Source organism: Chiroxiphia lanceolata, chromosome Z (assembly GCF_009829145.1).
Source record: "Chiroxiphia lanceolata isolate bChiLan1 chromosome Z, bChiLan1.pri, whole genome shotgun sequence".
Taxonomy (NCBI): domain Eukaryota; kingdom Metazoa; phylum Chordata; class Aves; order Passeriformes; family Pipridae; genus Chiroxiphia; species Chiroxiphia lanceolata.
The window spans coordinates 33,247,077-33,268,768 of record NC_045671.1 but is presented as its reverse complement, the minus strand read 5'-3'; the positions used below and the strand labels follow the sequence as shown (position 1 = coordinate 33,268,768).

General features: G+C 38.0%; 1 protein-coding gene across 5 annotated transcripts in view; it reads right to left on the bottom strand.

Moving 5' to 3' along the window:
• Positions 1-21,692, bottom strand: part of ADAMTSL1 (ADAMTS like 1) — a 398,738-nt gene that overhangs the window by 18,878 nt on the left and 358,168 nt on the right. For all 5 annotated transcript variants that reach the window (XM_032676082.1, XM_032676083.1, XM_032676086.1 and 2 more), the window contains 3 exons: positions 19,170-19,298; positions 14,146-14,325; positions 12,199-12,333 (listed from right to left, as the gene is read on the bottom strand). In XM_032676082.1, coding sequence (XP_032531973.1) covers positions 12,199-12,333; positions 14,146-14,325; positions 19,170-19,298 — 444 coding nt within the window. The remainder of the gene's footprint in view (positions 1-12,198; positions 12,334-14,145; positions 14,326-19,169; positions 19,299-21,692) is intronic.

The following is a 21,692-nucleotide window of genomic DNA, read 5'->3' as shown; positions in this document are numbered from 1 at the left end:
CTTTCTGTCAAACTCTGCCTGCATCCACAGTGGAGAACGGTGTAGGCTGGCTACAGCTGCCCTTTGGGGTTTGTTCACTCTGTGAAACTGGTGTAGCAGAGAGCAAGGGCTCCCCAGCAGAAGACTGACACACACAGTAGGCTCTGCAGTTGCAATGACCAAGTTGCACTGGAAAAGATCTAGTTAATGCAGATAAATGTTTAAAAATAAGGAAAAAAAGGAAAGAAGAAGGCCGAATGAGAGTGTGTAAACTGGTCACAGTGGTCTCACCTCTTCCCTTTTTTTTAATTTTTATTTATAGGGGTGAAGAGTCTGCTATTTGTTTTAATTTCCTTGGCAAGGTCTAATGCAGTTTTATCCTTGACAATTATCTCTACCTAGCATTCATATCCTGGCTACAAAGACACAGCATTCTTTGCTGCTCAGTCCTTTTTCCTGGTTTTGTAAGCTCTCTATTTATTCCTGCTATGTTTCATTTTTTTTGTGTTTTTCCCACTCTCGTGCTAAAAAAATAACTCATGCAATTTCCAGGATACTCATTCTCAAGTAAATATGACATGAAAGATTTTAGTCTCATAAGTTTAAGGCTAAGTTAAAGACAATGGAAACCAAAGGAATATACAGGAAATGGAGAAACTTAACAATAAGTGGCTCTATGGCTTTTGCCTACAGTATTCTAATTTTTTATAGTTACTTGTCTTTTAAGATAATTGTAGTGATTTCCACAGGTCTGCATATACTCATGACAACTAACAAAGACACACTGTGAGCTTAGTTTTACTGTCTGCATTTGCAAACAGCCTGCATAATGTAAATGAAGAAAGCAGAAAGGTCAGTTTGATGTTACACACAAAGGAACTGAAATTGACTTCAGCATGCAAATAGTCCTAGTTCATGCTGTTTTTCTTTTAAAAAATTTGTGTCAGGAAAACCTATACAATCTTCCTAGTACTGACTATTTTACTTGCCTTATGTATTATTTCTTTTTCCAAAATGTATATATAAAATATTAGCTAAAGGAACAGCCAGTAATTGATAGTACGGGGGAAAACCCTCAGAAGCTACTCCCTAGATACGTTCTACATGAGTAATTATTACTTAACAATACTAACACCTATCAATCACATTTCACAGCTGCCATTTCCTATACATTTCCCACAGGTATGGATGTATAAGTTGTGAGATAATGTTTTATGCATAGGAAGTGAGAACTAGAGTACAATAAAGCCCCAAGTTCCATTAATATCCCCTTCTCATCTTGCAGAAATAATTTTAATACCATTTAATGCAGATTAATAACAGTTTCTATTTCCCCCATCCCTGCGGACAGTGCTTTATCCTTTCAAAGCCTCACTACCTGTCCCTATAATGCCTGAGAAGGAAAAACTGGCTTTGTTTCCAGATGGTACAGCTTTAGGTTATTGAAACCCTTGGGAAGACGAGCAGTGAACACATTTTTGGGACTTTTTGAGCAGTGAAAGCTCTAGCATGAGAAGGCCTTTCTCCTTCAGTCCTTCTTAAGTAGAGAAAGAAAATATTGTCTTCAGCCTCCTTTCCAAAGTCTAGTGGGACTCTCAATTCATTCAAAGCCAGGATGAGTCACTGATGTGCAAAAGCTGGGGATACAAACAAAAATCTAATAAAAATGACATCTTCTAGTACGGAAAATATTAATATTTCAAGGATAACAAGGGAGTATTTGGAAAGGGAAACCCAATGTTTCACAACAGTGTTAACAATTTCTTGATGGGAAAGAATAAGATACACACTGCAGGTCAAATTCAGCCCCCCATTACAGCTTTGCAGCAGTTTCTGAATGACTGTAGCTGCAGAAAGACTCTGGGCTACGACGCTAGTATTAGGAGAACAAAATACAAAGGGTGCATCACTTTTTCAATTGCAGACTTGAATGACAGAAAAAAAAAAGTGCAGAGGCTGTTGATTTTTGGATTCCTTTTTTTTAGCAGCCCAATACCTTAAATCAACAGAACTGTATGGAAAGTAATGGTAAAAATGTCAAGCAATTTTTTGCAAGTATTAAATACATTTCATAATGTAAATAAAAAAAATACAGCATTGCCTCTAAGAGAGATATCTAATCTTAAAGTATAGATTATTTCTGGGCTCTCATATTTATCTAGCAAGTAGCTCTCTAATTTACTATTAACTTGATGATTAGTCCCTGGTAATATTTCTAATCTTTATTAAAGATGGAATCTGAGTAAAGAATTCAGGTCAAGATCAGGTAGTTTCTTTGAAATTTCTTTAAAGGAAACTGTCCTGCAGTCTGACCTCAACAAACTATTTTGCTTTCCATCTGCACCCCTGAAGCTGTTGTGCTGTGGGAAGTAAACTTATCTTTCCCATTCTCCCAGCACCTAATCAAGAGAAGTGAAGGTGTGTTCGGTCTTACCTTAGGCCAAACCATGTACCAGCAGTACAGCTGGACATCAAACTCTTGCCTTAGCCTCAGGCCAACACTTTTATATTTGGAAGTTATTTCTTAAATAGGTAGAGGTAGGTCTGGGTAACATGGCCTGGTTGTAAACACACATTGTTGTATACAGTTGGAATCCATTGGTATTAATGTTCAACTATATGTTTGTAGTTCAGTTTTATAGCCTTGCTATTCATTGGTGATCACTTTGCAAAACAGACAAATGTTTGTGCTGCACTGGTTCAAAACATTTTGAGTTACCAAAAATAAGGCTGAATTTGACAAGAAGTAAGCACACTGATTGGTTAGGGATATCCTGCATGTATCAGGATATCACAAAGCACAATAAATGTAGGACAGAAGTTCACAGAAAACTTCAGCTAGACCTACAAGCCAGAAGGCCTATGTCCCTGCCTCTGCAAGTCACAGACATATACCTATCCAAACATAAAAATGAGAGATGTCAGATGATTGCTGACTACTATCTGAAATGCCTGGCAAAGATGGAAAGAAGGGGTTTTGGCAGCAGTATTGTTAATTACATTAAAACTGAAATAAAGTAAGCTAAAAAAATGATTCTGGATTTCTGTGTATATTTTACTGAACTCTGACAGAAAAGTGTTGTAGACCGCAATACACGGTGTTAAAGCAATAACTTTAATGCAGCTACAGGACTTGAAATATGACAGTATTTCCACTCTAGCCTCTGTATTCAGGGAGGTAAAGTATATTTTCAAAACAGAAACCAGATTAAGAATTAAATGAAGAACAAAATACTCAGAACAAAATGTAGGTAAGCCACAGATCAATCTGAATAGGTACAGGCTTGGTGCTTGTACTGCTGTGTTGTGACTGACACTGTGCTACTGTGTTCACACTATGCAGGTGAAATCACTGGCAGGGAGAAATACTTCCCCAATTTCCCGTCACACCTGATTTTCTCCTTAGATGACTGAAATGAGAAATGCATGTTAAACTTAAGGAAGTTAAATTCCATTCCATCCTGTATCTAACATAAGGATGAAAATTTGACAGGATGTATTCAACTTTTAAAATACAATCAAACCAAATGAAGGTAGCTAAAATCCTGTCTGAAAGTCACGTGTGTAAAACCTGTTTTTGCTGAAGAGGCAAAACTAAGAGACGTCTTGATAAATTTGTCTCATGGGAAAAGACCTTTCAATATACTACAAAGCGCAAATTTAAACAGACACTTAACTTGGGTTGTTATGCAAATTAGTTCTCAGTGCTTTCACACATTGAATGAAATAAAATTTATAAAAGGTAATGTGACCTGAAGAAATAATTAATGTTAGTGTAAGTATAACCTTTACTTATAATTTTTTAATGGTGGTCAAATAACATGAATTTATGCTAGACAAGGAAAACAATGTATTTAGGAATTTTTGTAATGGGCCAATTCAGCCGATAACAATAGCATCTTTAAAAAAGAAAGCATTTAAATAACTATTTATGGCACCAAAGATGCAGTTGAAACTCACCATACTAAACACATGCCATAGTTTTTTACAGTTCTTAAAACACCTAAACCAATGCCACACATGTTGTTGTTATTAGATATTACTTACATAGCATTGTAAATATACATGGTATTCAACAAAAACTGAGTCAGGCTTGTTCCCTGCCCCACAGTGGTTGTAAAAAGTGCTCTTAAATACACAGCCACATGGTGGGCTCATTAAAATGCAGGGCAGTTTTCAAGCTCTGGTAGTAATACTATTTGCTAAAAGTTTGTCTGGCAACAGAATCCTACACATCAACAATCAAACTAATAAGGACTGGGCTGAATACAATCAGCACTGGTAAATCACGAAACCAAAGCCTACAGAGATAGATACAGCATGCTCAAATGACCACTAAAGCTAACTCTGATAGGTTTATTCAGTGCACGGCAAAGGCAGAAAAGGAGTAACCTTAACTATAAACTTCTACCCCACTATTGCTACAGCGCCAGGTTAACTCTACAAGTACATTTATGGGAGAGAAATAACACTCAAACGAGGCACGTGGAGTAAGCAGTGAACAACACTACTGTACAAGGACTTCAACAACAGACAGAGCAAGATCTGGCACATAAGACAATTACCAGGTTGCAAAGGTCAGTGCTGCTCTAGAAGGTTTTCTGTATTTTTTAAACCCATATAAACTTACTACATCCTGAAATAGCATCTCCCGTAACTTCCTGCAGCACTAGGAAAACAACAAATGCAGAGCAGAGGAGGTGAAGGGAAGACAAGAGTGGGAAAGCCAGTGCTGCTTGCTCTAGAGAGGCTGTAAACTTCTGTCCTATTAACAAAGTGCTGTAGTTGTTTGGGAGAGGTTTGAGGACCATCATGGAGGGAGAGGTTGCTTCAAAACTTGTAATGGATAAGTCTTTTAGTCAACAGATCAGAGATTCCACAGTTTGAAACTTCTTTAACACTTACTCTAGAACAAAGCTTAAGTTGTGCAAGAATTCAAAGGATCTTTTATGTGAAGGACTCGTAGAATGACAGGTTTCCAGATTGGGACACCTCTGGCAAGTTTAATACCCCTTTTTATCCACCAAAATTTTCTTCAGTGGAGCTCTGCATCGGTTATATATATGTTAGAACAGAATCTAGGTCAGTGATCCCAGTAAAGCTTAGAGACACAAGTTTGAGGGCCACAACTCTTACAACAAACTCACAGTTCAACAGATATTGTCCCAGAGGCCAGTGATATTGTTTTATATGGAAATAGTTTGGACCACTGCTGCAGAACAGTGGTTTTCAGATTAGATCATCCATGGCACCAAGCAGCAGGCAGTAAAAAAACCCAAGGCAGCAGATTGCCCAGAGGATGTCACTCTTTTGACTTTGCTTTCAGAGATTGGCAGTGGCTGGACTAGTGTCTGATTGCCTGAAAAAACCCCACTGTATCAGTGTAGTCAAAATGTTTGACCAAGCGGAGGCATCATCACCTACTTTTTAAACCAAAATGTACAAGTACACAGGACTTGCAAAAGAAAAGCCACACATTTCAATGCAATGCTATGGTGTAGTCTGCTGCAAAAGGAAGATGCTGCAACACTGTAGGAACTTTATACAATATTTAGGATGTAATCAATGTGACAGCATCAGATTGGGGAATTAATTGCAATAATAATGGAATACTCTTGATATTAATTTTAATTCTAATATTTACAGAAATGTCACATACCTACCTGGGAATTCTCATAAATATTGTGACAAGGCAGATTTTTCATGGAGAAAAAATGGAAGGAAAAGGATAAAAAAATTAGAAGGACAGATTAGCCTATGAATGCACCTCATACTTTACTCTTATTGCACTGGAAGTAATGTTAATATAAAATAAAGTTGATAAAAATATTCTTTAGCATTAGAACTACTTTTCAAACATGCTAGCAAATTTATAACAGAAAACAAGGAGAAAAAAAGACATTCTGCAAAATAACTTCTCAGATAGTCATGATTTTATCTGACTCCTACTGCATAGCTTGTGCAGCTGTCTTTTTCCTTAGGGGAGCATAGACATCAGTTTAACCACAATTATTATTGAGTTTTCTCTTTGATGACTCCATGCAGATTGTAAATTATTTTGCATTTCTGCTTCCAATTTTAATGCAGCATTAATTCTCAAACTTAAGAAAATTTAAAGCAGGCTCATGGTAGAGATGGTAAGGCAAAAGGCTGTAAAGGAAAACTTCTTACATTTCAAGAAGTACTTTTGTTCTTGAGAATATCAGCACACATTGCAAGAAATTTGTACTGGTGAGATCAGTTGTGTTCATCTGGGTCACTTATTGCTTTTCACACTGATTTTTTAACAAGTTTCAGTCTTATGAGCCAGATGTTATGGCTCAAAAGCAAGATATTTATCAAGCAATTACAGCATTCTCTGGCTCTGCTGAAAGAGTTTGATCCTGACATCAGCCTACCTATAAATAGAGACTTTCTTTTCCTAAAGTAGTCAGGTGCACATTTGACTCACTGTAATGCAACAGAGAACATTAAAAAACTTCTAGGTTAATTTTTCTGTTGAGTGTCACATCTAGATAATTCTTAAATCTAAAGGCAGGCAAATACTACTCACAGGTTTGAAGTGTTTCCCACTGAAATAATTAAAAAAGACTGACCCCTCCCTGAACTTTGGGCCTTGGCTCTAAATGCAGTTGGACCTGTCAGAATAAGTAATTTATTCAAACTCAGAAGGCTGGCAAGGTGGTTCCAAGCAAGGTGGCTACTATAATTATATTTTTCCATTCTTCTTTTGGGGGAATCTTCTGTGCATTCTAGTGTATCTACTGGAAAATGAGTGGGAAATATTATTGCCAGTAAAAGAAAAACGAGAGGGAAATACTGGTTTTGGTAAGAGGAAATCTTTTATATCTTTTCATTGAAAAGTTTTTGTTACCATTTCGTCTTAGAAACAGCTGCATTGCAAACGTTGATGTCTGCAGAACAAAAATTTGTAGTCAGCTCTTCATTGTCACAGGTTTACTTGTTCTAAAAAACCAAGCAGGGAATTTTTCTTTCCCCTGCATCACTGTAAAAGAAAGATGTTGAACAAGGGAGGGGCAAGGGGTTTGCCTAAGGTAATTGACACACACAAAAGAACAAACTAGCAGGCCTGGATTACAGACTGAAGACTGTGTGTGTGTGGGGTAAGTTGTTTTCTCCCTCTCCTTGGGAAATGGCAGTCACTTCTCTTCTGCCCTGACACAGGGAGGGGTGTGGGCGTAAAGGTTTTGTTTTTGGCCTGGTCATGTGGCTGTTTTCTGGCTTTGTTTTCCTGCGCCCTGTTCTGCCCCCAGCCCAGACCTGCTCAGACTTCATTGGAGAGGCCTGACCCACTTGCAGAGGAACTTTTTGGGGAGGAGGTCGCCCTCTCCTTCCTCCGCTCCTGTGTTGGAGGCAGTTGGTGATCATCAACAAAGGGGGGGAAATCCTGGCCACAGCCAGCTGCAGACAGCATGAGTTTCAGGGGAAGAGCCCCCTTTTTCCCCTTTTCCCCTTCCCCTTCTCGGTGTGGGAGGGGAAATCTCCATTTTCAGCTTCTCCTGCTCCAGGGCCTCACACAGCGACCGCCAGAGCCCAACAGCGCCCCCTGCCGACCAACACCGAGCACTGCAGGCTCTGCTCCTCCAGGGATCCAACAGCGCCCCCTGCCGACCGTGGTTAGAATTGCGCTAAAAGGAGGAAAGTACCGAACTGTTTCCTTGTTGAAGGGGGTTTTTGGGTACGGGATTATTGTTTGGTTGTTTTTGTGGTTTTTTTTTTTGTTGTTCTGCCACTACACATCTATCCTCTAATAAAGGGTTGTTATTTTTTCTTTCTCCATACTTCCTCAATTGGAGACTCTTAATTTTGCATTTTTAATTGCTTAGAGGGAGGAGTTTGGTCTTCCTCATAACTCACCCTCCTTAACAAAACACTTCAGTCTCATTAAACTGAGACATTCACATTCTGAAGCAGTAGTGAAATTGGCAGTTAGGCTGTTCTAACTTTGTTGTCATCGGTGATAATGTATAAAACCAGAAAGAAATCTGCTTTCTAGGACTATCTTTGCTGTGCTGACAGTAAAATCATGTTCTGATTTGTGAAGTGAGTAAATCTGATATGGAAGTAATCAGAGAGAACTACGGAGCAGCAATATTTCCTTTTTTTACAACTGACTGTTCTTTTCTGGTCATAAAAATGTACACTTTGTCATCTAACTTCACAGTAATTTTCAGTATCTCCTACAAATAAGGACTTTTTCCCCCTAAATACACAAAATTGGATAGATGCAAAATAGGTTGGAAAAGTAAAAATTCAGAGTCCTAAGCTGGGGATGACAGCAGGTTCACGGTGAGCAAACTGGAGAATATGCAGTCCCAAGAGATGAAAGAGATGGGAACTAGACTTTAAATAATGGACTTTTCCCCATTGGTTTACTCACATTTTCAGGTTCCTTAGAATAACATTCTCCTTCAACCTTCTTTACTCTATTCCGATATTTATAGGGAGTACTACATTTCTATATTCCTAGAAGTATTCATTTCTGAACTTTATTCCCATGTTCCTGCAAGAATCCTCACTTGAATTTATTTCATATATAGATGTCAAAGTCTTTAAAGTTTCAACATTCACCGTGCAACACAACAGTAACACATTCAGTATTCTTTAGTAATAAGATAAAGAGACATTTTTACATCATATTTTGTGTCTTTTGCCAAGTCTGATGAAATCTCCAATAATATCACAATATATTTGAGAACTTGTAGTGAATCCTCACCAGGATTTCTAAGATCCTCAGACTTCCTCACTGAAATGTATTCAAATACAAGAAACAACAAGCTTGAACCCAAATGAAAACAAGTATTCTTGATAGGCCTTTTCTGCAGGAGTGTTAGAAGTCAGGAACACTGGATCCTACAACATTGGTTATGCCAAAATTAACATTTACAAAGCTGAAGACCTATGGAAATGTGTCCAGGGAGCTGTGCAAAAAAACTCAGTGATATCTGTAGCATAGATAAACTACTGAAAAAGAGTAGCGAGCTCAGGATGTTCCTTTAATTCCAAAAGATAACACCACAAAGTAATCAGAATTGACAGAAGTCAAATGATTGTGAATATTGCTAAAACCCCAGAATTCTTATCTGGTGACAAACAAAAGAATTCCTCTGTGAGGAAAAGAGTAGTGTTTCTTGTAATAGTTTTGTTACCAACATTCAGGAAAACAAAACTGAAAAAGTCACAAAGTCAGAAACTTTAATAAGATTAAGATCTAATGTGAAAATCTTCCAAAATATAAATTGGTGTCACTTCAGAAATTTACTGTGTTTTATATTAAGTGTAATGTAAAGTCTTCTTGTGTGTTTGCCATGAACCAAGAATCAGAAAGTGCATGACAGACCGTGGCTCATCACTGATTGTCAGTTTGCGCTACTGTAAATCCCAGAAATATTCCCAAACTCCCCATGGGTGTTCTAGCTTCTGCTTTGAGGACAGTCCTGTCCTTCAGATGTGTGATCTGCAGATAACGCAGAATTGTCTACTACTCAACCCGCCAATAAATGAGACGACTAAGGAAGACTGCAGTACTCTGCGCATACTTCCAACATTTGTGAAAGAGCATGGTAAGCAATAATCTGTGTAAACTACTGTCTACATCATGCTCTCTAATTGCACGATGAGTTGAGCCTAGAAAGCTCAACCCTTTAGAAGCAAAAGAAGTACATAAGACAAAAATGTTCCAGTAAACTTATGCAAAAAAGGTATATTACATTAGATCTTAATGGGAGGGTTGCTGACTCCATTGGGCAGGGCACAGATATTTTAACAGATATTTTCCTCTACTTCTATAGCGAAGGCACACAAATGACTGCTGAATGACCCTTGACAATGAGAAGGAAGACCTGCAAACCAGATATTTGTGTTATGACCCTTTATCTTCGGCAACTTCCCTGAAATTTAAGTAAAAGAAATCCAGAGGTGATGAGTCCAGAGACCAAGTTAATAATTTCAAATGGTTGAAATGATGGTGGAAGCATTGCACAGTTCCACTTTGCAAAAGACAGTGTATAGCATGTATGATAATCTGAAGTTCCAGTTCTCTCCTTTCAACTCAGGTTGTCAATTGTTGTTACATTTTATACAGCACTGATTTCCAAAAAAGTTCTCATTTTCAGCTTTAATCTTCTGTTACTGTGCTAACATTTTCTGTTTATGTTTTTTCCCCCAAAGCATGAAACCAGTGTTTAGTGAACTTTTGATGCCCCTTTTAGTTAAACCCTGGCAAATTATTCATGAATTTATCCAGGTTTCTAACATAATTTTCCACCTTTGTTGTCTTTTAACTCCATTTAAATATAATGTTTATCTAACAAAGCTTACTTATCACTCCTTTTCTTCATGTTTCACTATTCTTTTGCACATGTCCTGTTTTCCTTCTCAACAAATCCTCATATCTTTAGATTTCTAAATAGCACGTCTAATTCAATGCCTTTTGAGTCCCAAGATACCAGTGTCTGTCAGCAGTAGCACAGACAAGGGACCTTATACATAATAATTTATATACCTCAAGTATATGTGGGACATCCAGAAAGTGTAGAGCAAATGATGGAAAGAATCAATGGACAGCTTTCTAGTTGACTGGATAGCCCATTCCATGCTGATTTTTCACTAGAAAAAAAAATATCTTGGAAGGTATTCCCATGTTTTAATAATAACAGGCCTCAAATTCAGATCAGTAAAACTCCAGTGAAGTTGAAGGAACTGCCTCAAGAATGAAACTGGCTTGCTCTTTTGCTATTATAATTCATGGAGTTTTCTTGACCCTGAAGTGGAACAGCAGGGTACAAGGCAGCATGGCCAAATGAAATTGATCTGGAGGTGCTTGTATACAGGCAGTGCAGAACACCCTTTGTGGTTCTATTACTGCTTTCAAACAATAAAAAAAGCCCTACAACTGCTAAAGACCTCTTTTTGGAAATCCAAGAGGAAATGGATGAAACAGGAGTATGACTCAGTCTTACATCACTGAGTACAATAAAACCATATTCAAAATGATTTATTTGATGCTAATAAATACCTTCAGATATTTCCTGAAGACTATTTCAGTGCAGTTTTTGTACAAGCAGAAATGTAAACCAGAGTTGCATGCTAAAAGCCATTGCATATGTATGCAGAAGTCAGCATTTGGGAAAAGTAAGCCATACAAAACTGAAAACATAAACAGAAAACCTCTGCTGTGAAAACAAAATCTTAAAATTGCTACTAAATGTAAAGAAAGAATGCTTTGGAAAGTACACAGACCTATAAACACTCAGGACATCTACAGATCCTTTGCTAAAAGTTTCAGATCTCTACCTCTAAAAAGAGATATGATTATTCTGAAACTGTATGGCTTGACAAGTTTTCACCATATGCAGTAACAAGGTCATTAGAGAAGCTGTTTGGCTATCTGAGCCTGACAGTTGCAAGAGGCACAAGATCAGTGTGAGAAATTAAATCGTGAAATAAACATACCCTGAACTTTAGAAAAGGATGAGATTCTCTCTGCAAACAAATCACGCCCACAGATCTGAAAGGATTTACAGCATATAAGAGAACTTGCAGTGTAAACAGGATAAAACATATGGAAGGCAGAAAATGATGAAAAGAAGAAAAGCATTTCATTGGGAATGATTTCCTTATATGGCTTTGTGCAAACATTGGTTGTGTGATACAATAAAGAGGAATAAAATGACCAGATTGAAACAGAGAGGTTGAAAGATCAAGACATGTCTTGAGGGATAGGCAAAACTCTGGAAAAGGCTCTGAAGAAGAAGGATATACAACATGAGTAGCAGACATATGGAAAGATGACTACCTAAATGCAGAAGAAAAATTAGAACAACCAGTGTTTCTTCTTTTACATTAACTGGCACACCAGCTTGCGACATCTTTGCACTGAATGAGATTCCCAGTCCCTCAGAGTAGGGACTGCTTCTTACAGGGTGCTACAATGGTGACTTTATTCAGCACGCAGCTTTGGACTAATACGCTTTGGACTAATAGAAGGACATCCTTTTTTAAAAATGAGTTTCTGAGTTCTAAGAAGTATTTGGCAGTGATTATGATTGAAAATGTACGGTCAGTCTGATGTCTTTTGTCCCAGTGCCCATGTCTGGATAACAGTATCCTTAACTGTAATGGATAACCAGATGCATAACTGTAATATAAACTCTAAACCCTGTATAATATAAAATAATCTGAAAGCACTTGACTTACCTATGAGAGCAGAGCTCCCTGGACTGACAGTCAGTTTTGTTCCTGAAGGAGAGGTCAGCACCAAATGAGTGCTGGGCCCAGCACTGGAAAGCATTGTTGTCAAGTCTTCTAGATAAGGAAGAGGTCGTGGAGGCTCTGGTAACAGATTGGGAGACTGAAGTGACGAGCAACACTATAGCAGAAAACATCTTGGGGACAAGAAAAAAACCCCACCAACAACTATTGCTGCATTATTTGCTGCACTGCAACACAACCATTTCAGAGGGACAGATTTAGCAACTTTGGGCAATTACTGAAAGTGCTTTGCCTCATGTTAGGTAAGGCACTAGGGAAAGGATTAAAATAACATCTGGGTCAATATAACCACAAACTAAAACAAATTCTCTCTGAAGGCTACCACGGCATTCTGGTTGACCCTTTTCATATATGGTATCAGGAGATACAGCAGCTTGGAAGAAAGAGCAAATTTATACAGCACAGAAGCCAAATCTTATGTTCATAGTAATTAGTGAAAAACTTTTCAGTGTCTGCTACAACCTGGATCAAGCCCTGATTAAATATGGTTATAACCCTGCCAAATCCTGTGGTATGCTTAGGCAGAGCTCCAAAGGATTAAGAGTTCAGAGCTCAAGACGATCTGTCTATGCTGAGAACTGCAGGACTTAGTTCTTTACTAATCATAATGTTATTTTAAAAATTGATTGTAATGCCTATTATCCCAATTCTGTTTGTCATGAAAATGATAGGATATTTGATTTAAATGAATGGTGGCTTCATCCTCTTTCAATTAGATGATGGCACACGTTCGGCAAATTTTCTACCACTGATAGCATTGAGCACCAGAAGTACAGGTCATGGATGCTTAAACTGTTTTATTTCATCAGGGAGCTAAAAATGTCATTTGCTTACAAACACAAGCAGCTTGCATAACTCACAGTAATTTACTATCTTTAAAAGCTAAGCTGTTTGTAATGATCAGAAAAGAATTTACCAATCATGTGGGAGTTTTTATTTACAGGTTGAAACTCAGCTGGTTTTCTTTTCAGATTTTTTTTTCTTTTTAGGCAGATTCTAGAGTCAGTCTGGATTTGTAGGAGAAAAATGTGAACTTTCATTTTAGTATTTTCTGTGAAACTGAGAAGTCTCATTTTAAAACATATTCTGGAAGCTCATTCTAGCCCTGAAAGATGAGAACTGTAACAGATGCTCTAATGGTGTTGTACCAATTAGAGAGATTAGGGTTCAAAATTTGAGACTCCACTGTCAAATGCACTCAAGTACTTAAAAAGTTAGGTTGGATCATTCATCTGCCAGGCATGCAGAAATGACAGAAGATGAGTTACTAGGAAAGGAAACCCCTTACCCACACATCCAATTACCACCAGGTAACACTTCAACTCATATTTCACAGCTGACATTGTCTTTTCAAATCACCCAGCTGGGCTTTCTGTCTGTTGTTTAGAAAAACAAGAAAAAGTAAACTTCACCATTCACTGAACTTGGGAAGTGCTTTTTAAAAGTGCACTGGGTTTATGCACCCATTGTGAAATGAGTCAGTATCAGACAGCAAGGTACGCAAAGACTGCTCAGCAGAGGCAGAGCACTTAACAGGGAAAAAGTGGTATCACTCTCATTTCAAGAGTCACCTTACGATATGATTAATAAATGCTTTTCTTATCTAATAAGTCTAAAAGAGTTAAACTGAATATCTTGGGACTGGGAGGGGCAATCCCTGTGCTTAGACATTTTCTCCTTATCCATCTTCCTTTTACCACCAACTTGCTTCAGCTGATGCTGCCCAGAGCACAAATGCAGTCTGATTCTCTTCTTACGACAGGGCTGCCTGCATGCCATTTCCTCTTTCCACAATGTCTGATTAGTTCTTCTGTCTGGATGTGCCAGTAGCCACATTACTATTGTTGCAAGTGCAAAATACCCTGGACTTACCAAGAACCAACAGCTGGGAGCTTTCAGTTACCTCCCCATGAAGATTGGCTGCCTTGCAGGAGTATAACCCCTGGTCTGACAGAGAAACATTTGCAATTATCAGCAACCCATCATGCAGGTGGTGAGCAGAGAACAGCTTGATCTTGTTCTTAAACCAAGTAACTTTTGCTTCAGGAACACCTGGAAAAACATTGACAAAATTTAAGACAGGTAAGAATTACAAGGCAAAAAATACTTGCAAGGCAAGTAGTGGGAGAACAGGAAGAGATAAGGAGTACTGAGAAGAGTAAAGAAAAGGGGGAAGGGACAATGAAGATTTCATATGGCCACAGTCCTTAAGAGCAGGGACTCAAAAAAAAGGAATTAAATAAATACAGAGACAGAAACAATTAATATGCTTCTTGCAGGCAGCTGCTCAGACAGTCTTAGTCCAGAAAGGCAGATTCCTCTGCACTTCATTAGCAGAAGAGAAAGAGGTTAAAAGTAAGACCTCCTTAATGTTGAGGTATTGCTGTTAAGTTTAGGAAAGAGGTACTGTACCTACAAAATGTCCAGCAACTCTACAAAAACCTTTTTTCTGACTTTTAGAAGTGTGTTCTTCCTCTGTCTTTAATATTTCCACACTAACAGGAGCCTTGCAGAGATGCTCCTACAGTTTGGTTTAGGGAACATAAGCAGTGTGTGTCAGTGGGCAGCAGTTTCATTTTCTTTTGAGCTTCCAACTTCAGTGACACACACAGTTTCAAGACAGCAACAGGAGGCAGCCAGTACAGGGATGAGCAAGAGCATTTAAATCGGTTTTGTTTGGGTAATGGGGAGATGATAGAAGATAGAGAGCTGAGTGTTTGCTTTGCAGAAACATCAAAGAGACTCAAAGTCTGAGAGGTGCTAGCTGGAAACAGAACTCATTTTGCTGTGCAGGCAAGACTTTAGGTAGGGAATAGTTACCCGAGTCTATTCTTCACCTTTCCCCTCCATCACTGTGCATGTATCCAGCACAAAACGGCTAACTGGGACATGTAGCAAGCAGAATTGCGCAAGCAATCAAGACAATTTTGCTAAGCCACAGGCTTTCAAGGAAAAAAGCACAGCAGTACAAGAATCTAGCAGTGGTGACTAGTTTTCAGTGCCACAATATTCTTGTACTAGTGAACTGAACATCAAAATCTGGTATAGCTGATGAATAACACAGGCCCATAAAGCAAGGTAAGAAATAGAAAAATATAACATCCAGCATGTAGGTGAAACACAGAGGAAAGGAATGTTTAGGAGAGTTAAGGAAGCTTCAAACTGGAACACAGGGGGACAAGGATATAAAGGAAGGATGGTAATATATTTTAAGTCACTCTTCCAAACCTCTTCCAACTTAACCATCACCATGTACATGACATTTTGCAGAATGTCCTAAGAACTAGATTTTTAAAACTGGTTCCTTCTTTCATATCAAACTGTATTTTCAGTAATAGTTTGGGCTACACTGCTTGAAGTTCCGGTATTCAAATTAGTATCTGCAAAATTCAAGTGCTGAAATCAACAGAAGGCTTCCTAGTGATACTGATGTGAACCAAATTACTCCCACATCCCATTTGGAAGTGAAATTGCCCACAGTAGTCAAATCGTCCACATTAGAAATGCTGCTGGCTTTCTGAAGCTTGGAGGAAATCCTTCAGCAGGAAATCACAGACATCTGCAAGGCTCCTGTGTGACTTTTGGGTGGGTTCCCTTCTGACAGTTTTGAAGAAGTCTGGGATTGACCACAATCACCTAACTATGGTTAAAAAATATAAGCTTTTGCGTCTATAGACAAAGCAGTGAAGTTATGTCAAGTGAAATAACATTAGTTTTCAAGCTTGATTAAAACCACAACACTGTCTCTGTGGTATAACCAAAATAGAGTTTCATCTTGACATAATTCACATCACTTAAACTGTAATGGTGCCAATTAAACTCTAATGCATCCAGAACGATTTTGTTTTCCCTTGTCTTACAGTCAATATCTACAGATTTCAGCTCAGAACAGAGATTTTGACAGTTTCTATGCCTTTCTTAAGAAGTTAAAGGGCAATATGAAATGATTCTGTAGGCTCTGGTAGTGCTCTCTTCCATTACCTCTTGTTTTTAAGAAGCCTTCTCCAGGCTTACCAATACCTGTCATCAGCAAGTATATATTTATGTTCCTTAACAGAAAAAGCAATTTTAGAAAATATCATAACTGATCCTTAACATTTCTCTTATAAGTACTTATTTTACTGTCCTGCTGACTTTCAGTAAAGATATGTCCTCACAGGAGCCAAAACGTCAAAATCCAATACATGTGCGGTTCTGTATTACAGACTATACAGCACAGTGATAGAAACACCATTTATAATATTGGGATTAACTGTCATCAAATTCTGATTTAGAATAACTCTCATCTGTTGTGCTGGCTCAGGACATCCTGATATGACTAGAGGGAAAGTAGTAGAAGGAAAAAGACTATAACTTTACAAGACTGTGAAGAGTTTTTTCATCCAGATAAATCTCCACATAATTTCTGAATACGCTAGTTTGCTTTTTATGTAAACTTTGTTTCCACATTCTGGTATCTTTTTTATTACCAGATGTTATTGCACTAACCATTGCACCTTAACTTACTATGATCTGCTGGCCATTTAATTGTTAATGTTTTCTGGGAAACTTTGCCAAACTACATACCTGTAAAGTTCACCTACTCTAAAGCAGGATGCAATACATTTGCTGACTGAAGCAACAGTGCATGTTACTCTTACCCTGAAAACTGATTGTTCTAAGTAGAATGATTAAAAATGTATTAAAAGATTGGATAATCACAATGCTGATGCTAAACCAAAATATTTGTGCTTACATAAGAAGGAAAATTGCTTTTATTGCCCTATTCTTTTACAGCTTTTATGAGATGGTGTATTTTCCAGGCATAGGTGAGATAGCTGATAAAAATCAGTGTTCTTGGATCACTTGCCGAGGTAGCTTCTTTTAATTGCTGTTGAATTATTGACACTATTTCTATGAAATTAGGATTCAAGTGGCTATAAAATATATCTGCCTTCATTACTCACTCTCTTATTCCCTGTGTAACATCACAGTTTGTGGTTTATGATTTTATAATAATTTCAACAGCATTAATCTCTGGGGTCAAACATAGTTGATACTTTCTGTGGAGGCAGAAGCAAAGATGGTTTTCTCACCCATGGAGAAAAATAGGATTTAAGCAGATTTCTTCTGCATCACAGAACATTCCAATATACAGCAATGCTACTAGCTGGCAAAAAGCCTTCTCCAAGGAGGGAATACAAATTCTGCTGTGACACTGCTAATATTTTCCATTGCGGAACACAAATTCTGCTGTGACACTGCTAAAATTTTCCGTTGCCATAGTAGGTAAGTTTCATAAAACTGCTAGAGATGATTTTCCTCTCAGAAAAAGCCTTGCATCTTTGCCCCCGACCATGTTGGGCTCCTCTCATGTAGTTTTCTGATACTGTAAGTACTGTGGCAACTTTGCCTTAGCCACATCCTGTTCTTTATATGATGCCTTTATACTGAAGGGAAATGGCTGCACTTCTTGGATCACTGCCTGCATCTGTGGGTCCTCCCCATCTGCAGCTGACAGAACCCAGAAAGAGAAATCTAGAATAATTTAAGTTCATATAACATTTAATCTCTATCACAAATGTCACTGCAGGTGACCATGCAGGTGTGTGGGGGTAAAAAGAATGCTACTTCCATCTTCTTCCTTGCAAGTCACTGGCCATCGGTCTGACTGAAGACAGTGTCTAATGTTTATAATTGAGAGGGCAAGACAATAACTGAATTTACTCCTTCATGAACCACTAGGAAAAATGATACCGTACTTTTCTTTCCCTCAGCCCACTGAGAGTAATTAATAAATTGTGATTCCAGATTAGTGTTTTGCTATTGCAAACACAATACGCCCAGCTATTGTGTATGTTTTGCTAAAGGACAGATGACCAAACAGTGAAACTTGAGACAAGTACTCTTTTTCAGGTAATAATTTGCATAGAAGTGTGGTTGGCAGCACTTGAAGAAGGAAAACTTACAACCATAAGTACTTAAAGCAAGCACAAAGTGTAAAAAAAGCAGGGTATTTGCATCATTGCAGTGCAGATGCTTACATAGAGTTATTTAAAGTAGCTTTGCTATGAGACAAGAAACTACATCAAGAATCTAAGAGACTTCATACAAGTCTCCACCCCAGCTATTTATGTAACATTCAGCATGGCTTACTTTATGTTTTATAGGCTACTCCCTTCTGTCCCGTGCCCCGTCATAATATGCTTGAAAGTGTAATGAATCAATGGTCTGGCCCTGGGTCTTAGAGATTTCCCTCTCTCCCTTCCCCCACCCATATTAACACCATTCCCACCAACAGCCAGAGGACTGGCACACGCAGGTAAGGTCAATCTATTTTGGTTGGAAAGACCAAACTGCCTCTGTAAGGCCGTTCAGTCTCTGGCTGGAAAACAGTTTGAGGGAGAATCCTGTTTCAGCAGAATTCCTCTTAATTCCTGCACTCTCAACATGAAAAAAAAGAAAAAAAAAACCAAAGAGAAAAAACAGAAAAAACCAGTGTACTAACCTACCTTTAATTTAAAATAGAAGTTTGGCAGGAAAAGAAGAAACTAAGTGGTGTGGTCTCTAATGACCCCATCAGTGAGGAAATGAATCAGTCCAAGGTTGTATATTCTCACCAAACATCCCCAGCATGTAGGAATGTGTATCAGTTTTCTTGTATCCACATCATACTGTGTATCTCCAACAGTGATGCCTGTCATATTTTTCAGCCTAATCTACTTTAGCCACTACACTCACCTTGTTTGGTACAGATAAAAGGAGGACAAGTTCTGTGCTAAGAATTAATGGAAGCAATGAGACGTAGGAAAACCTGTAATTTTACCCAGCTGCAACTGGAGATATCAATTTAGCAAAGAATCTCACAGAAATTTATAGCCAAAGGCACCTGCATGGGAAACAGAATAATTTTTTACCTGCAACGTGGCAGTTAATGGTAACATTTGCTTTCTGGATTGTTTTCACCATGCTTCCAATATCAACAGTGACAGCAGGTAATTGAGTGTTGATCACAGTAGCTCTTGATGCCTTTATCAGTGGTTTTCCTGCATAAAAGAAGCACCACAGTTTATAAAACCAAGCACACTGGACTTATATGGGACAGATGACCTGGAACACTCTGTGTGGAAGTACACACACCAGACGTGAATAAGTAAAAACGCTGAATATGAGGTCAGCTGCTTTTTATAATACTTCAGTGTCACCAAATTCCAAGTGTAAAGCTGTCTTGAAAAAAGTATACTTGGAGCATACGCAGAATACCGTTAAAGCCATATGGACACATGAGAACCAGCTGAATCAATAAACCCCAGTGCAGCTGGAGCTGCACCAAGATGCTTGCCTAGTGCTGCAACCAAATATCACCCTTTACCAAAGACCAGACATACAAGCCTGAGTGATGGCTACGGGCATATTAATAATGGAGGAAGTTTAGAGCAACATGCAAGCTGTTTATACACACAGATTGTGGTTTCTTTAACCTACAGTGGAATCACTGGGATGAGGAAGACCAGGTGATCACTAGAAAGTTTTCTCATAATATCTACTACAAGATGATGAGGGGTATAAACAGTATTAATGTATAACGCTGTTATTACAGGCTTTAGGTAAAACAAAACAGGTTCTCTAATGGAAAGGAGTTTATCTCTAATAGTGATACTGCTTTGCCCACAACAAACTTTTCAAATTGTTCTCAGTGTGCTTCCAACATCGGTGGCAGAAAACAGGTCAGAGGTACCCAAGTTTAGCTTTGAGAGAGAGAAGTGAATCAGCAAAGCTGACAAGAGCTAAATTAAGGCACTTATCTGCCTCAGCCAAATCTCAGGATGTTGCAGGAGTGGCAGAACATGACAACATTGCTTTAAATGGTATAGGACTTGGGTGTTTTTGACGCAATGTTATATCTTCAAACTTGTCATTTTCTAAAAATCTATAAATCCTTTTTTTCCAGTCCATTTTAAATAAATGGTCAGATTCAAAATATGTTCAGATATCACCATTTGCCTAAAAAAGCTGCAATTTTAAACTAATGTCTATTACTGGCTTCATTTGTAGGTTTATCTGGAGGTGACCAAGGAAGAAAAGATGGAAGTGAGAAAAAGAATTTGGTTTCATTGAGCTCATGGAGAGTCCTGAAAATTCAGTTCAGTCCTAAATATAAACAGGTCCTTATAGCTGTATTTCCAGAGCTTTTAAAAGATGCCATTCACCTGGAATTCCTCTTGTGTCAGTTTGGGTATTTTTTTCGTATTCTGTATTTTTTTATTTTAGTGATTCTAATGCCTAAGAATAGCTAAGTAAACTATTACATTTTATTTTTGAAGTATCTCCAAAAGTTTTGATACTCTGTGGCAAAGTCTAAAGCAAAGAAAGAAAAATTGCTCAGCTATCCATCAGCCTTTTATTTTCCTGATTGGTTTCCACAATGTCATCAAAAGATTAAAAATATTTTAGGTGTTCAACCCATAAATGAGTAGGAAACCACTGAAAAAAAAAAGGAAGCATATTCCACTGTCTTTTTTTTCCATGCATGTGTAAAATGAATCAGAAAATTCTTCAATGAAATAAGCTTTAAGCCCCACTCCTGATCCCTCTAAAGATGATTGCAGCTTTCCAGTTTTTTTTGGAGAAAATACTTCTGTTATGCCAAAAAGATTGTTACTTTGTTCCAAAAACTGTTCAGTATCTCACTTCGATATTTATGGTCTCATTTTATAGGCTGTTCAGCTCTTTGCCTTGGATGTGAGATGAAAACGTATATCAGTTCCTAAGAGGAGTTCAGCTTGAGTCTGGGATGTATGAATGTTAATTCACCTAAAAGGTTAAACTATGGCCTTGATAATTAATTATAATCAAAAAGCTAATAGCCTTCCTGTGCTACACGTATACCTAATGCTCTATTTATTTCTCATACAATCACACAGAATTGTCTCCACAAACTAAGTTGTTCAAAGACTATGGCTTTTAAACTCACTGGAACTATGTAGACAGAATACCAGTTTTAACTGATGATTTTTTAACCTGATGTTCAGCTTCATGGTGGTATAACACAAGACATTTAATGTGGAGTTGCTCCTTCTAAAATATGATACTGAGTTAACAGCAGCACCTCCACCCTGCTGCCCGGGATTCAGCAAAGACATTCCTGATCTGCAGTAGTGTAAAAAGGATCAGTCTCTTTGGTTTTGCCTACAGGTAATATGTAGCTCTGATGGAGAACTTCCTTTTTCACTCTGGAACATTCAGCTGTTCTCCTCCTAAGGGACAGACAAGGTCTTTCCAGTTGATTTACTGATCATCTGAGCTCCACTGCTGGCCACTGCTGCATTCTTACGTTTTCTTATTGCTTCTCTTAACTGAAATTTTCTCTGTGTTTGGTGTAAAAAAATTAACTTTAAAAATTAAAGCACACCAACAGTTTCCTCTAATTATACATGGAT